Genomic DNA, 17572 nt, shown 5'->3' on the forward strand with positions numbered 1-17572 from the left:
ACCAAAACCAACAACAACACCAAAACCAACAACAACACCGGAACCAACAACAACAAAACCAACAACAACACCAAAACTAACAACACCACCAAAACCAACAACAACACCGGAACCAACAACAACACCAGAACCAACAACAACACCAAAACCAACAACAACACCAGAACCAACAACAACACTGGAGCCAACAACAACACCGGAACCAACAACAACCAACACCAACAACAACACCAGAACCAACAACAACACTGGAGCCAACAACAACACCGGAACCAACAACACCACCAAAACCAACAACAACACCAGAACCAACAACAACACTGGAGCCAACAACAACACCGGAACCAACAACAACACCAAAACCAACAACACCGGAACCAACAACAACACCAGAACCAACAACAACACCAACACCAACAACACCGGAACCAACAACAATGGCAGCATCAACAACAACAGCGGCACCAGCGACAACTCAAAAACCAGCAACGACACCAAAACAGGTAATAAAGCCACAAACAACAACACCGAAACTGACAACAAAGTCACAACCAACAACACCGAAACTGACAACAAAGCCAAAACTGACAACAAAGTCACAACCAACAACACCGAAACTGACAACAAAGTCACAACCAACAACACCGAAACTGACAACAAAGCCGAAACTGACAACAAAGTCACAACCAACAACACCAAAACCGGCAACAAAGGCGCAAACAACAACGCCGAAACCGGCAACAACGCAACCAACAGCAGGACCAGCAACAACACCAGAGCCTGGTAAGTACTGATTACGATACTTTTTTGTAAACTCTGGAAGACTGCAACTATATATCTAAAGACAAAGATGTTTAACACATAATGAATGTTATAACATATTTACAATGCCTGAAGCTAACTGGTTGGTTGATTGGTTGGTTGGTGCACAGATTTTTTTTTTTTCAATTGAATTCTGATTGATTTAATATACACTTTTACATTCAGTTGTCTGTGAATTTTAACATAGTTGAGGCAAATCTTGCAGTCACAGGAAATGGCATAATCTAAGAAAACCGATTTTGTGTCACTTTTGACTAAATTTTGGCAACATACAGAAGCATTACATAAGCCACATTCTTTGGCAGAAACCTAAGTATGTTAATAACCTGAAAATGACTGAAATTATGAAAATTATGAAAATAACTGTAGATATTATGTGTGTGTGTGTGTGTGTGTCTATTATTTATTATTTTTATTTCAGTAAATCGTAAGATGTCACTGGCAATAGACGAGACTTTTGATGCAAGCCTGAATAACCAAAACAGTGACAAATTCAAGAAATACAAATCAGACATTGAGAATGCAGTAAGTGTTGAATAAAAACGTCTAGTACTATATCCAATTTGAATAATATATAAGCATTGTTTTTTGTTAGGGTATAAATTCAGCCATATAGTAAAATTCTCATGTATTTTACTTGAAAACAATTTAAGTCAAGACTATAAACAAGTGGGTGAATGTAAATGTGACACAGCTTTGTTTCATGTAGATCAGTAAGAGCTACAAGGATGTAAAAGGTTTCATTTCTGCTACTGTCACTGGTTTTAGGTAGGATATTTTTTCTTCCTAAAATGTTTTGCTTCAATATGGTCATTATACTTTTTTCTTAGTTCTTAAATGCACAAAAAAAAAAAGTTCATATTTGTTCTTTTGTTGTTGTTGTTGTTGTTGTTTTTAACAGGCCTGGAAGTGTGATCGTAGACTTCTTTATTACAACATCTGAGGAGATAAAGACTTCTGGGGAGATAAGCCAAGCAATTCAGACCAACATGAAAGTGCTCAATTTCAATATTGATCCACTTTCAGTAGCTCAAACTGGTAAAAGAAAATGCTGTACTTTTCATCAGAACAAATATACATAATTATGTCAGATACGCAAGAGACAAAAGACAGTAACACTGTTTGTAGTATATGCTTCATAGAGCTGCAACATCCACATCTGTCCATTATATTCCAGATAACAAAAACATGCGGACAAGAGACGCTGTGTTTCCTGAACAAGACATGACACTCTTCTGTGATGCCACCAACCTTCTTGGAAATATAGCCTGGAGATTTCAAGGAGAAAACATACAGCCTAGCAGTCATTATGTGTTCTCATCAGATCTTGTCTCCCTCACAGTCAAGAGTGTTAACATCGGTGATAATGGTGAGTCTTGCACCCATAGCAAATAAAAGCTACCTGATCTCATGACGAAAGCGTACCTGTGGGAACGTTTTCACAATTGTACGAAATACGTGCCAATAAGTACATATCACTGCAGTTTCCAACAGAAATGAACACTAGAGGCAGCAAAACAGTGAGCACTTGTAATCGTTTTTGTACACAGTTATGTTTACAGTTCCATATGTTTCGTTTTCCGGATGTAACAAGCTTGCTCGGTAGCTCAGCCGGGACAGAATTGGACTTCGGATGAGGAATCCTAGGGATTCACATGACTCACATGAAAGAGCTGAAAATGAGAGATCGAGAAACAAGCTAAAACAGCATGCTTGCGATAGTGTTTTTATGTTACATTGGCTTTTGTTCATACTATCGGATAGGCTTAGGTGTAGTGCAGATGGTACGTTATTAAAGGGGTCATCGGATGCTAAGTTCACTTTTTCATGTTGTTTAAACATTAATGTGTGTTGGCAGTGTATGTACAAATCTACCCTATAATGATAAAAATGCATGCAGTGGTTTTTAATTAATCTGTAAAAATAATATCCCCTTTTTCAAATCGAGCCGTTCTCAGATGCCTGTCGGTGTGGCACACCGACATGCCGCTCCCACGATAGTTGATTGACATGACATCTGTTGTGTTCTAGGAAAAGACCCGAAAAGTTTTAGTGCCACTCAGTGGACATTTAACATCGAATGTGTCATGAGATCAGTTTGGATAAAAGTCACTGAAATGTCTTGTATAATATCTCATTTGTGCTATAGATAAACATCCGTATCTAGACTTCAACAAACCAACAGCATCTGTGACACCTCCATAAAGATGATCATGAATTTGCCGTTCTGCAAATACGTCAAATATGCATGTAGTTGTGCAAATGTATTTATTTTAAAAATGTGTTTATTTTCCAAAACTGGTAGAAAAATAATTATATTCCGAGTTTATTTATGAATTCCTACATGAATTAAATATGACATAAATCTATAAATATACCTGAGTGCAATTTTTATGTAGGCATGATTACATTTTAAATGTGTTTTATTTACATATTTTATTACTTTGTGGAAACTAGGGCTGCAACACCTGATTGGACAAAATTTTTAACATTTAGTATCCTCATTTCCCAAACGTTTAAAAATTGTAATTAAAAGGAAAGCCGATGTGACAAAAGTGTTAAACTGTCACAGCTTTTTTGGAGTGTGTTGCATCCATCAAAATCAAAATTTGTTTATACTAAAAAAAAAAAAAAAAAAAGATTAAAACAAATAATTTGTACTTTAGTCAGTTAAAGTTGAAAGAAAATGAACAGATAACATATTATTGATTTTATAGCATTTCACAAAAAGTCCCAGCTTTTGTGGAATAGGGGTTGTGTTTAGTAATTATTGAATTTTTAATCCAAATAATTAATTAATCAAAAAATAATCAACAGAATAATCAGTTATAAAAAGAACTGTTAATTGCAGCCCTAACAGAAACTGTGTTTAAGAAAATCTGCATTGGAAGACCTGTTTTAACTGTTCTAATGTCTTTGCAAGTGAAACTAAATGTATGTCTGTTTTGTTTTTGTAGGTCGTTATGAATGTTTGTATGATGCAACCACAGGGCCTCATATTATCTGGGACAGAATTGACTACATTAAGCCATATCCTAGTATGCAAGTGCCTACTAACAAGACATACAGATGTGAAAATCGTGTTGTTGAACTCGAATGCTGTGTGCATTCTGATTACTCAGTACAATGGGTGCAGGACATAAAAAGCAACAGTAAGTGTTTATCAGAAATGCAAAATAGTCTTTTTGTTATTCTATAAATTGAGTCTTGAAACAGCAATATGACAGTTGTTTTGAAGTTTGTCTGTGATGTTGTTCATCTGCATTTTGTATTTCCAGAAGTTGATTTGCTGAGATGTATTACAAAACTAGTCGATATCACAACTGAAAGTTCATGTGATAAAACTATCATATATGCCTGCAAACTGGACAACACAGCTCTACTTGGATTTTCATATAGCTCAAGGGCTGTGCAACTGGTTGTTTCCAAAGCTATACCGCAAACCCCAAACAGCCGTAAGTTCGAATTCCGTTTTCACCTTAGTGGTCCCTGTTGTCATTCTTGGTTGTCACACACTATGACGATTCTGGACCAACATGTTATGAAGCTCACATTTATAAAATATGTGACCCTGGACCACATAACCAGTCTTAAGTAGCACAGGTATATTTGTAGCAATAGTCAAAAGTAGTTTGTATAGGTCAAAATTATATATATTTTTCTTTTATGTCAACAATCATTAGGATATTAAGTAAAGATCATGTTCCATGAAGATATTTAGTACATTTCCTACCATAAATATATCAAAACTTAATTTTTGATTAGTAATATGCATTGCTAAGAACTTCATCTGGACAACTTTAAGGGCGATTTTCTCAATATTTTGATTTTTTTGCACCCTCAGATTCTAGATTTTCAAATAGTTTCATCTCAGACAAATTGTCCTGTCATAACAAACCATACACCGATGAAAAGTTTATTTATTCAGCTTTCAGATGATGTATAAACCTTAATTTTGAAAAATCAACACTTAAGACTGGTTTTGTGGTCCTTGGTCACAAATTATGTTTTATACTACGGGCCGTTGAATTCTTGAATCTGATTGGCTGACCAGCGTTCTAAGGCGTCCAATTATTATCAGGGAAATTTTCAGGGAATTAGTTCCAGTCAGCTCTTGGCCACATTACATGTCCATATCACTTCGCCACACGATTTAATTTATTTCAAAGGTCCTTATAGCCTAAACCAGCAAAATAACCAAACCCCACAACGACACTGGCCAAACAAATAAATACAGTAAACAACAGGATAAAAACGACAGATTATTTCCATGTTTCTGCCACAAAAGTACGTTTTATAATGTACGAAAAGCACATAGTCTATTTCTTCCGCTCTGTCTCCCTTACAGATGCAAACACATACAGTTTGCACACACGTTAGCATACACACTAATGTTGTTAGCCCTGCTCTGATGATTAACAATATAAAAACTAACGTTACATGACATTTCTCGCAAGCGAGGTAACAACGGCGCTGTTCCTGAAGATAATTAACTTAAGGTTTCACTATTAGTAGAGACGCTGCTGACTCAGAGACAGTGTTGGGAAGGTTACTTTGGAAATGTAATAGGTTACAGATTACAAATTACTTGATTTAAAATGTAATTAGTGTAACTTTTCAATTACTTTATTAAAGTAATGTAACATATTACTTTTAATTACTTTTTGATTACTTTTCTAAATTTCTAATATTTTCAACTGTTAATCATTTTGAAACATTTAAACCAGGCAGAGTTAACCTTACAGTAGCACTTAACACTGATTACTGTCAGACTTTCAAAATCCTTTATCACCTGAATTAAGATTATAATAAGTAAGGGATAACATACATCTTTATTTTGCGATAACAACTGGCTGAATGTACATTATCTCACTCATTACACAGCTGTTTCATACGTTTGTATGAAACAATAGAGCAAGTCCACGATACCAGGATGACAGAATTAAGAAACTGTACACATAATATTAAATTAAGCTTTAATATTTTATTAGCTAACCAAACTCAAAGTATCCATCAGCATATAGCACTGACTTAAGTCGCCCCAAATGAGTCTGAGCTGTGTAATAATTTAATTTAAAGCACAGCCACCACAAATTCAGACTTTTTTTTTTTTTTTTTTTACTTATATTTTTGGGCTTTTTATGCCTTTTATTGTGATAGGACAGTAGAAAGATGACAGGAAAGAGCTGGGAGGAGAGAAGGGAGTGGGATCGGCAAAGGACCTCGAGACGGGAATCGAACTCGGGTCACCGTGAGCGCAGTTGCGCTATATGTCATAACAAGATCATAACATAAATAACATCATAACAAGAAATAGTTTAATAGCTATGATACTGGGTTTGAAATCAAATGTTAGCATAGTTATGACAGAAAACACTAGCATCTAACAATGCCTTGGAAAAAACAATCTTAAAAAATAAAGTTTATGCATAAACCCAAATAGGAAATAACACAGTTATCGAATAAACGTGTCCTATTCTGTGTCCTAAACTCCTGAAACACTGGTGTCTCATTTTAGAGCAGTCAGTGCAATTTATGAAAGAAGTCAATTAAATCTGTGGGGGTGGGTGTGTGAAAAAATTCAGATGTAATCCCCTTTGTAATCACTGGCATTTTTCAAAAGTAACTGTAATTTAATTACATATTTTTTCTCAGTAACTGTAACTAATTACAATTACATTTATTTTGTAATTAAATTATGTAATTCCGTTACATGCAACTAGTTACTCCCCAACACTGCTCAGAGAGGTGAACTCTCTCTGGCTCTCTCTTTCCATCTTTGTGCCTGTCTGTGCCTCTCTGTCTAAATATAATGTTCTCTATTATAGATCAGTGGTATGGACCCTTTTCACAAAACTGATGACGAGTTTTAACAGTCATCATCATCATAAATCCTTGACATTTTTTCATATTTTGATTTTAAAAAAAAATGCATGTACATTTAAAACATTATACTTTGTATTATATTACCTTTTCATCAAGTTACAAAAAACTAGTTAATGCTAATGCGAGGGTGTTTTGTAATGTCGCATCTATGGGAGGGACGGTAAATTTGACATCTTTCTCTCTTCTGACTGCCGATATCAGTCTTCCTCAATTTTTTCCTTCGATTGAAAGTCATGAAAACACTATCGTGGAGTTTTTCTTTTGTTATTTGAGCAAATGGGAATGCAAAAATATATTTGTGGTACTGTCCCATTACCCAACTATGACGACTTCCGCTATGAGAAACCCTGAAATGTGAAAAAGGCTCAAGCGTCGTATAAAATACTTTTTGGAATTAGCTACGGAGGAATAGATGAGCTGCGTAAGAAATTAATCCTACTCACAACAGCGTTTTAAGAACAGGACGAATGCCTTGAAATAGATCATCTGATCGATGTCTTGAGGTGTGTTAACCGTGGTATAAGCAGAATAATTAACTTCTGTCCGTTGAATTATTCGAAAATAATGCACACTAGAGGTAGTGATGCAACCACGACATGAAGCGGAGTTACACCTTGGGTGTGCATTGTTTTCAAAGAATTCAACAGCCTGTCGTCAGTTATTCCTTACTTATTATTTTCTCTCTCTTCTCATAGCTGTCACATGCTATAGTGAGATATATGGTTTTGGAAACGTTGATGACACTGCTGTAGGAGATTGTGACAAAGAAAAAGTTGGCTTCAGGAAAGGAGTGTGTGCTTCTAATGGCTCTTGGGTAACAGTAAAGGACACCTGTGTTCTTCGAATAATTGATCAACTGGAACAGGAATCACAGGTTTGCTTTCAGTTTTACTGCTTTCCCTGGTGATTATAATGCATGAGATTGCCCATGCGTCATAATACCAGTTATTTTTAGAGAAAAACATACACCTGTCCATTTTTGTAGATACTTACATTGTGTTGAGTAGATCTGTAAGCTGATATAGGGAAAGTGTTAAAGAGATAGCTCACCCAAACATGAAAATTCTGTCATTAATTACTCACCCTCATGTAATTTCAAACCTGTAAGACCTTTGTGTATATTTAGAACACAAATAAATATATTTTTGATGCACTCCAAGAGCTTTCTGACCCTGCATAGACAGCAACGCAACTATGTTCAAAGTCTAGAAAAGCAGTACAGACATCGTTAAAATCGCATTTGTGACATTAGTGGTTCACAAGAATACAAGAATACTTTTTCTGCATAAAGAAAACAAAAATAATGACAACGTCTTCTCGTCCGTGTCATCAACGCGCGTTCATGAGAGGTGTGTTGTGGCCCTGTTGACACAGAAGCGGAAATGGAGCTCTTGTAAACACGCGTCGAAGACTGACACGGAAGAAAAGAAATTGTTGAATAAAGTTTTTCTATTTTATCAATGTCCTTACGACCTTTCTGGGCCTTGAACGTGGTAGTTGCGTTGCCGTTTTTATTGGGTCAGAAAGTTGGATTTCATCAAAAATATCTTAATTTGTGTTCTGAAGATGAACAAAGGTTTTACAGGTTTGGAACAACATGAGGGCGAGTAATTAATGACAGAATTTAATTTTTGGGGGGTGAACTGTCCCTTTAATGACACAATTATTGCTCAATCCAGGATTTTTCCAAGGACAAAATACAATCAGCAAACCCTTTTTTTGCTTATCTTTGTCTGACTGTTGCATTTTTCAGGGTTTAGATGCTGAAACGTTAACAGATTTTGTGCATAAAGTAGACAATGCCACCAAAAACAATGAAGAAGCAATAGTTAAATCTGAAGCGACAGTTACAGCAATGGTGGAAATACTCAACAATATTGCAGATGTCACTCAAACGTTTAAGCTGGATGAAGTTGTGATATCGGTAAGTTAAAACTTAGATTAGATTACATCCACAATGCTGTTTTCATGACTGTATGCCATAGTATGATGTAGACCACACATTTTTTTGTAACTTTCATTCGGTTATTCCCCTTCAGGTTGAGAAACTGCAATAGCATCGTCTAAATGTGATGTCTGTTAACATCTCAAATCGTTTATCTTACAGAGTTTCCTCAGTATAGTGGATATCATTACATCAGACACAGTGAAACCTGTATGGCAACAGCTAAATTCAAATGGCGAAAGCCAAGGCCACAGCTCTCAACTCCTGAATGCCATTGAAAGCATTATAAAAGCGGCATCAGACACCGATTTCAACATAACTAGTCCAACCAACTCATTCCTGTTAAAAAAAGTAACAACATCCGAAGACTTCAATGAAGTATTAAGGCTCAACTCAACAGCTGAAATAATCATCCCAGATATTACATCTAGTCACAAAAACATTACAATCACAACAGTGGCCTTCTCCTCCCTGGGCAACGTTATGCCTGCAAGAAATCGTAGCGATAACCTAAATACAACTGAAAATGTCATCAACGGACTCATTGTCATAGTGAATACAAGCATATCTATCAACAACATACAGCTGAAGTTTGACAAACTCAGAAATTCAGTAACTCTAAATAATGATTCAGTAAACCTAGGGAACCTCCAATGTGTTTTCTGGGATTTTAAACTTTTTAATGGCTCTGGGGCATGGGACTCGACAGGATGTGAGGTCATACGGGTAAACGGCAGTGACACGTGCCACTGTAATCACACCACTTCGTTTTCAGTACTGATGTCCCCTTATGCTCCTGAAGAACTTGCTTTGTCCATCATTACATACGTTGGTGTTGCTATTTCAATAGCCAGCTTGCTTGTGTGCCTGATCATTGAAATTATCATCTGGAAGGACGTATCTAGAAACTCTACATCACACGTTCGGCACGTATCCTTAGTCAATATTGCTATTTCTCTCCTGATCGCTGACATTTGCTTCATGATCAGCGCTGCTGTTGTAAAGCCCGGAACGGATTTTACTGGTTCATGTAGTGCTGCAGTGTTTTTCACCCACTTCTTCTACCTGTCGCTGTTCTTCTGGATGCTGGTCTCCGCCGTTCTGCTCCTCTACCGCTCCACTATGGTCTTTTCTCACTTGTCCAAAGCGGTCATGATGGCATCAGCCTTCATTGTGGGCTACGGCGCACCTCTCCTCATCGCGGTTATTACCGTCGCCTCCACCGCTGGAAATAAACACTACGTCACACGGAATGAAGCATGCTGGCTGAATTGGAATGACTCCAAGGCCCTTCTGGCTTTTGTGGTACCAGCTCTGGTCATTGTGGCTGTCAATATTACTATTGTGGTAATTGTTTTAGTGAAAATGCTCAAGAGGGGAGTAGGAGAGAGCAACAGAGATGAAAAGAACACCTTGGTGATGATTCTCAGATGTGTGGCTATTTTGACGCCCATCTTCGGCATCACTTGGGGTCTCGGCTTGGGCATCATGGTAGAGCCTAAAGCTTTGGCCATCCATTACTTGTTTGCAATCTTCAACTCTTGTCAGGTATAAATGTTCACTGGGTTCACTTAAATTTTTAACATCAACTTTCCAATAATCCATCAATATTATGCCACAAATGCTGTTGGTTAAGATTAACTAAACCTGGAATATTCCTTCAAAGATTTGTACATTCACATCATTATTGTTAGATATCAGATAAAGAGGAACTAACTTGTACCACCTGTTCACTAATTTCAGGGTTTCTTCATATTGGTCCTTGGAACACTGATGGAAAAGAAGGTAAGAGCTGAGTTTCCTGCTTTATGAGCTTGTGCGTGACATTATTTTCTAGGTATTTGGTGTCTGAGATGCTTGTTTTTCTCGCAACAGGTTCGGGAGGCACTTAAAAGAAGATTGAGAATCACTAGACGCACTGGATCCCATGCCATACATGTAAACACATTTCCCTCATTTACTTCAAGTTTTTCATGCAAAAAAAGTTTGTTAAACACAATGGCATCTTTTCTATCATAGACTTCGAGCTCTGGAACCCATACTTATGGTAGAAGCAGTTCTTCCAACAGAACGACTCTTACAGATGTTTTTAACACCCTTATGAGAAGAGGGAGGCGTAAGTACAGCACTACACCGTATCTAGATTTCTTCAGCATATAACCTGAACTTTCAGTGTAATATATTTATGTTTTACAGATCCTCGGGCAAATTCCTCATACAACTCTGGAGCATCAGAAGGTTTTCTAAATGCTTAGCGGGACAGACAGGCGCCTTAATTTCCTGTCAGAATGTCTTTGAAATACTGGCTTCAGTGCCACAGGCACAACTTCATACTGAAAATGTTAGATTTCTGTCTAGTAGAGTGTCTTTTCAAATGCTTCCTTTTGCAGTTGATTGCAATTTGAATCTTGAATATTCAGTACTTTTTTCATGTTTTCTATTGGAAGACCAGATTGGCTCATTTAGATTAAAACATCTGTATGTACCAAATTAGACTTCTTATGTGCACACGGTTTTATGAAAACAGAAATTGCATTCAGGTTTCTGTTTGAACACTGTTTAGTGTACCGACACCTTTTGTCTTTGTCTCTCTATTAAAACCTTGAATGAAAAACTTGTTGAAAGACATTTGTTGACACAGCGTTGAAAGGGCCCTCGCACCTTGGCTTTAGGAAAACAGCGAATGGTGGGCAATATGCATTTAAAGAGGTAAATAAAGAAGGAATATGTCAAAGTCATTTATATGTGCCAAACTTCCTGCTACCAGGTGGTGGCGCTATGATTATAACTGAATATTAGCCTTTAGATGTCTTCAGGCCAGGATTCTTATTGAACATGTGAAGTTTGGGCCGATTGGACATTTGTGACCCTGGACCACAAAACCAGTCTTAAGTCGCTTGGATATATTTGTAGCAATAGCCAAAAATACATTGTATGGGTCAAAGTGATCGTTTTTTTTTTTTTGTTTTTTTTTATGCCAAAAATCATTAGGAGATGTTCCATGAAGATATTTTGTAAATTTCCTACTGTAAATATATCAAATCTTTTGATTAGTAATATGCATTGCAAAGAACTTAATTTGGACAAATTTAAATGCGATTTTCTCAGTATTTTGATTTTTTTTGCACCCTCAGATTCTATATACTGAAATAGTTGTCTCTCGGCCAAATATTGTCCTATCCTAACAAACCATACATCGATGAAAAGCTTATTTATTAAGCTTTCAGATGATGTATAGAACTCAATTTCAAAAAATTGTCACTTATGACTGGTTTTGTGATCCTGGGTCACATTTGTCAGGCTGCCACAGACACGCCCTTCAACGAAAACTCAAGATCTTCACAATTTAATGTCTCAAAAGGCTTTAAATTACACTGACCATATTTGGTGTTGATCTGTTTAAAAATCTAGGAGGAGTTTGTTTAAATACAACATCTGAAAATGGCAAAAACAGCACAAAAAGAAAGAAACGGACTTCTTGTTTGGTTTCAGACTTCGTACCGCGGGGAATGTTTTCATAGGTATTGGTGTATTACATGTGTCTATCGAATTTTGTACATGTATTTGAAACATAGCACTTCTTTGAAATTTTATACGTGTCGCTATCAAGCCTTTTTGCCACACCCATTTCTGAAAACCATATCAGATGTAAATTTTCACCACTTTTGGTGTGTGTGCAAAGTTTGTGTTTTCTATCATGTTTAGGCCCTCAAAAATGCGATTCATTTTGGAGAAGAAGAAGAATCATCTGAGCAATTCCAATATAGTTCCTTGCATCACCGGTGCTCGGGCCCTAAAAAGTCTATCCACCTTTTTCTTCAATGTGGAAGTAGACTTCCGGTTCATTATCCGCTATAGGGAAATAACGCGAATAATAACAACGTGCTGTAAACGGTAAAACTTTGCACTACAAACCAGTGTGCTCATAATTAACATAGTACATTGAAATAATATGGTAAGACGCAGCAATTTGCAAATTCAAGCAGCAAAAAAGAGCTGTTTGTACAGCTAAGAAACAGAAGCCAGACCCATAAAATTTACAAATGGCCGCGCCTACTCTTACAGTAAGGAAAAAGGTGTCTAAATAACTCAGTTTTCTGAAGAAACATTGTCCAGCAGTGACACCAGCAGGTAAAGTTACAGCAATAGTCCGTGTCTCGCTCACTTTTTATCAAATATGATTGGATGTGACTGGTTATGTTCAACTATGATTAGTTCATGTGATAAATCGCGCCTTTTGTGTTCGTGCATGTTTGCGAATCAGTCAGAATTAACAATAAAATGGCGTTAATGGAAAAACTATTTTAGTAAAGTAAGTAAACAGCTCATACAGTGAAATATAACCACTTTGTAAAGCCAAAATAAGACTTTGTGGGAGTTTTAGTGAGTAATAAGCCGTGTCTGTGACCAATGTTTACGTGCTTTAATGATTAATGACCTGAAAAATTACAAAATAGTTAAAAGCCAACTATTAAAAAGAATAGCTGAACATAAGTTCACAAATAAAATATATTGTTTAAATTGTTACTACTATTGTTATTATTTTGTAAAATGCTTTAAAACACTAACTTAATGAGATGCTTGGCTTTAATAAATAGAATATTGATTACATTGTTACACTGTATACATGTATTTAGTTATAAATTAAAACATTTATTCTACTTTTTTTTTTTTTTTTTTCAGTTTTCAAGCTTTGTACAACAAGAAACCCTGCACTACATTGACAATTACTGAGTTTAATATTGTTTGAGTTGAGATCATAAAGTTCATGGCCCTAAATTAATGCAACAGTAATTTCAAACAAAAGACATTTTCACTTTTTTTTCTTTTTTTATTTTAGGTGCAAATTTTATACAAATCTGTCAATAAATAAATATCCAAATAAAAAATACATTAGCACAGTTTCGGTTTTATATTTAGTATTATCATGTTCATAGCTGTGCAATAAATACCTATGTGCACTTACATAATACATTCATAACGGAGGCAGCGTAGGACAGTTGCTCATGGATAAACAAAAAATCATCGGATTGATAGTTCTACGTGCAGTTTTTAAATGGTAGTAAATAATTTTTTTTATATTACAGTACAATTACAAGTACTGCGTATCAGAAACATGTCATTAATTTACAATGATTGTGTTAAACAACCATTTGCATTTTTTCATTGTGACTGAACTGTAATTCACTACATTAATGTAACCCTGGACCACAAAACCAGTCATAAGTAGCACAGGTATATTTGTCACAAAAGCCAACAATACATTGCATGGGTCAAAATGATCGATTTCTCTTTTATGCCAAAAGATCATGTTCAGTGAAGATAATTAGTAAATTCCCCATCGTAGATATATCAAAACTTTATTTTTGATTAGCAATATGCATTGCTAAGAACTTTGGGACAACTTTAAAGGTGATTTTCTCAAAATGTTGATTTTGTTGCACCTTCAGTTTGTTTCTAAGCCACATATTGTCCTATCCTAACAAACCATACATCAATGGAAGGTGCTTTTATTCAGCTTCCAGATGATAAAAAAAGACCCTTATGACTGGTTTTCTGGTCCAGGATCATCAATGTGTCGTTTGTAAAACATGGAGATCTTGAAGTGTCTCTTTGCAATTCTCGCTTAGTCCTCCAGAGGGTGTTGTGTCTCTACACCACAGTCTGCCCTGTCTCGCTTTAGTCCTCCTAAAAGCACTTTATTTCAGGACATAAATTATATCCGGCCAAATAACTTAAACTGAGTTCTCAGAGCCACAGTTCTTGTAGGGTGGAGATGATTTCTGACACCTGTGAAGCATAAACCACATTTTTTTAATTGCAAATATTAATTCATATACACATATACATATAAATATGTATTCTGGATTTTACCTTTTCTGTAAGCAGCAGTACATCAGTACGATGACGAATCCCAGTAATAAAACAACGCCACAGCTAATTCCAATAATTTCTTCAGGACTAGACAGACTTTTATAATCCATTATAACATGTTCACAGCGCACACCGCTGTACATTTCGTTGCACCTGAAGACAGCAGAAATCATATTTGTTAGGAAGGTCTTGCGATCCACTATTTTAAACACTTAAAGTCCCTATGAAACCGTTTCATATTTTTCCCATATGTTGATTCCCTGTGAAACAGGAAATCTGGGTGTGACATATTTAAAAAAAATCATCCGATTTTGTAAACATCCACAATGCTTTAATCACAGCCACAACCCAAGGTTTGCACCTTGCTAGTCTGTCAATCATACGAACGTGAGCTCAATCAAGATTAGTGAGGTTCTCAAATGTAGGATTATTGAGTAAATGAGTTGGTTTTTGGTGGCTGGTCTCACCGGCAGATAGGGGTTTCCAGGTCAGAGGAGTAGGAACATACGCCGTTGAAACAGAATCCCTCGTGCTTTGGACCGCAGGGCCTTTGAACAGCCAAAACTCGTGGTTCCTCTTCACTTCCTGCTGATAGACACACACACACACCCAGACACTTAAGCATGGAGGATTGTGATTTTAACGGATAGGTATTTAGACTTGTGTCCACATGCCAAAGAACATGCATTCTTAGCATAATGCATTTTTTAAATTACATGTTTCATCAATTCATAAAATACAAAGGCTTACTTTAGTTAGGGTTACTACAGTACTCCACTTTAGACATTATAAGTAACTTGGCAACTACATGTCAACAAACTTTAATTAGAGTATTAGTAGAACAGAGAGAGAGAGCTTAAACAATAAATTTCATTAAAATAGAAAACAGCTCTTGCTAACATTTCACAATATTACTGTTTTTGCTGTATTTGTTTTATTTAAAAAAAAAAAAAAAAAAAAATCTTAAAGATTGCAGTCTTTAAAAATATTTATTTTTTAATTTTGTAATTTTGAAGTACTTACCATTACTGTGTGTTGTGTTTGTTAGGATCACATCTTCTGACTTCTCATTAGTGTCTCCAAGTCCAGAAAATACGGACAACACCACCATCAATCCAAGAACTGTTGAAGTTTTAAGGTTACATTTTAGTAACATTTCACTTTTATCATCTTTAAAGTAAAGACTCATTTTGTTAAGCTCCTTGTCTATTTTGTGTTGTGAAAAGTGTTATGACTCACCCTGATAGTGCAAACACCTTTTATCCACTTGTTGTGTCATCCTGTGGGCCAAGAACAGGTTCAGTTTGACTTGATATTCTGCGTTTGTCCGGTTTCTGTCAACTTTTCTGCTGCTCTCCAGATGAAAGTGGCTTTTTCCCACAATTTATACCATCCTTCTATATCCTTTTCTGCGTCACCAATGGTAGCCAATCATTTGAACTAGTAACAGGAACTGCAGTGAATCCAGAGTGTTTTACCCATACCTGTACAATCCTACGCATCACTTCCTGCTCCACAGGCAAGCAGCGTGCACAGGCGTGTTTTTGCCCCCACATTTTTTTTTCAGTGACCAAAGTATTTGCCTACAGCTGCGAAAACAGGCTTTTGACACGGTTATTGGCACAAGTGGTAATTACAAATACAGTCAAAGTATTAATTTAATTGTTAAATATGTTTTACTGTCCATTACATTTCTATGCTAAATACAATTAAAAAAGAAATGAAAGTCTTTCTCATAAACTCTGCAGTCTACATAACTTTTGCTTGTAACTGGTAACCAGAAATTTGACGTAATATTTAGATATTGCCCAAAAAAACAAAGAGAGTGAATCTGTTATTTCTATTTATCTTAGTATTTCTGAACTAAGAATGAACAATACTACTACAGCATTATTAACTAACATTAACAAAGATTAATAAATAGTGTAATAAATGCTACTTGGTCTCATGATGAAAAAGATGCGAAATACAGTTGAGGTCAAAAGTTTACACCCCCATTTCAGAATCTGCAAAATGTTAATTATTTTACCAAAATAAGAGAGATCATACAAAAAGCATGTTATTTTTGTTTAGTACAGACCTGAATAAGATATTTCACATAAAAATGACCCTGTTCTAAAGTTTACATCCCCTTGATTCATAATACTGTGTTTTATAATTTATTTATTTTTGTTTAGTGATAGTTGTTCATGAGTCTCTTGTTTGTCCTGAACCGTTAAACTGCCTGCTGTTCTTCAGAAAAATCCTTCAGGTCCCAAACATTATTTGGTTTTCTAGTATTTTTGTGTATTTGAACCCTTTCCAACAATGACTATGATTCATCTTTTCACACCAAGGACAACTGACGCACTCATATGCAACTATTACAGAAGCTTCAAAGCTCACTGATACACCAGAAAGGAAAATGTTGCATTACGAGCCATAGGGTGAAAACTTTTGATCAGAATAAAGATGTGTATATTTTTCTTATTTTGCCTAAATATCATATTTTTTCAAATGCCCTTCAGAAGCAACAGAAGATACTTACATGTTTCCCAGAAGGCAAAATCAGTTAAATTTCTTCAACCCTGATCTTCAAATTCAAAAAGTTTTCACCCCCCCGGCTTAATGCATTGTGTTTCCTTCTAGAGCATCAGTGAGCGTTTGAACCTGCTGTAATAGTTATATATGAATCCCTCAGTTGTCCTCAGCATACAATCATTGTTGGAAAGGGTTCAAATACACAAAAATGCTGGAAAACCAAAGAATTTGTGGGACCTGAAGGATTTTTCTGAAGAACCGCAGGCAGTTTAACTGTTCAGGACAACAAGGTAGGGACTCATGAACAGCTATCACTAAACTAAACTATCACTAACAAAAAATAAATAAATTATAAAAAACAAAACAAAAACAAAAATGAAACAAAACAATACAAGCCGTGGATAATTCAGGTAACAACAGTGTTAAGAATCAAGGGGATCTAAACTTTTGAACTCTTATTTTCTCTTGTGGACTATTTGCAAACATCTTTCATGTGAAATATCTTATTCAGGTCAGTACTAAATA

General features: G+C 35.9%; 2 protein-coding genes across 3 annotated transcripts; one reads left to right on the forward strand and one right to left on the reverse strand.

Annotated features, from left to right (window-relative positions):
- Positions 1 to 290: 290 nt before the first annotated feature.
- On the forward strand, positions 291 to 11261 carry LOC127169150 (adhesion G protein-coupled receptor F5). Its single transcript, XM_051116317.1, has 14 exons — positions 291 to 783; positions 1244 to 1347; positions 1532 to 1590; positions 1724 to 1860; positions 2000 to 2191; positions 3780 to 3974; positions 4101 to 4277; positions 7404 to 7582; positions 8462 to 8632; positions 8816 to 10201; positions 10397 to 10438; positions 10529 to 10591; positions 10673 to 10769; positions 10850 to 11261. The coding sequence occupies exons 1-14, from the start codon at positions 438 to 440 to the stop codon at positions 10906 to 10908; spliced, it is 3207 nt and encodes a 1068-aa protein (XP_050972274.1). The 5' UTR covers positions 291 to 437; the 3' UTR covers positions 10909 to 11261.
- A 2211-nt stretch (positions 11262 to 13472) lies between these two features.
- Positions 13473 to 15985, reverse strand: epgn (epithelial mitogen homolog (mouse)). 2 transcript variants are annotated; one of them, XM_051116503.1, is made up of 5 exons: positions 15767 to 15985; positions 15551 to 15649; positions 14995 to 15112; positions 14528 to 14680; positions 13473 to 14443 (listed from the first exon to the last, which is right to left on the reverse strand). In XM_051116503.1, the coding sequence occupies exons 1-5, from the start codon at positions 15804 to 15806 to the stop codon at positions 14389 to 14391; spliced, it is 465 nt and encodes a 154-aa protein (XP_050972460.1). In that variant the 5' UTR covers positions 15807 to 15985; the 3' UTR covers positions 13473 to 14388. The 2 variants fall into 2 exon arrangements, with proteins under 2 accessions (XP_050972460.1, XP_050972459.1); XM_051116502.1 differs by having other exon boundaries at positions 14995 to 15115; positions 15767 to 15978.
- Between the last annotated feature and the right edge of the window lie 1587 nt (positions 15986 to 17572).

Source organism: Labeo rohita, chromosome 8, assembly GCF_022985175.1.
Source record: "Labeo rohita strain BAU-BD-2019 chromosome 8, IGBB_LRoh.1.0, whole genome shotgun sequence".
NCBI classification, from domain to species: domain Eukaryota; kingdom Metazoa; phylum Chordata; class Actinopteri; order Cypriniformes; family Cyprinidae; genus Labeo; species Labeo rohita.

Excerpts from the sequence above, each read along its gene's own strand:
- epgn (XM_051116502.1), bottom strand. The coding sequence starts at position 15,806 with ATGACACAACAAGTGGATAAAAGGTGTTTGCACTATCAGG. Across the intron at positions 15,650-15,766 it reads AAGGTGTTTGCACTATCAGG|TTCTTGGATTGATGGTGGTG; the intron begins GTGAGTCATAAC and ends AAACTTCAACAG. Across the intron at positions 14,681-14,994 it reads CTGGAAACCCCTATCTGCCG|GTGCAACGAAATGTACAGCG; the intron begins GTGAGACCAGCC and ends TGCTGTCTTCAG.
- LOC127169150 (XM_051116317.1), top strand. The coding sequence starts at position 438 with ATGGCAGCATCAACAACAACAGCGGCACCAGCGACAACTCAAAAACCA. Across the intron at positions 1,861-1,999 it reads ACTTTCAGTAGCTCAAACTG|ATAACAAAAACATGCGGACA; the intron begins GTAAAAGAAAAT and ends ATTATATTCCAG. Across the intron at positions 3,975-4,100 it reads GCAGGACATAAAAAGCAACA|AAGTTGATTTGCTGAGATGT; the intron begins GTAAGTGTTTAT and ends TTGTATTTCCAG.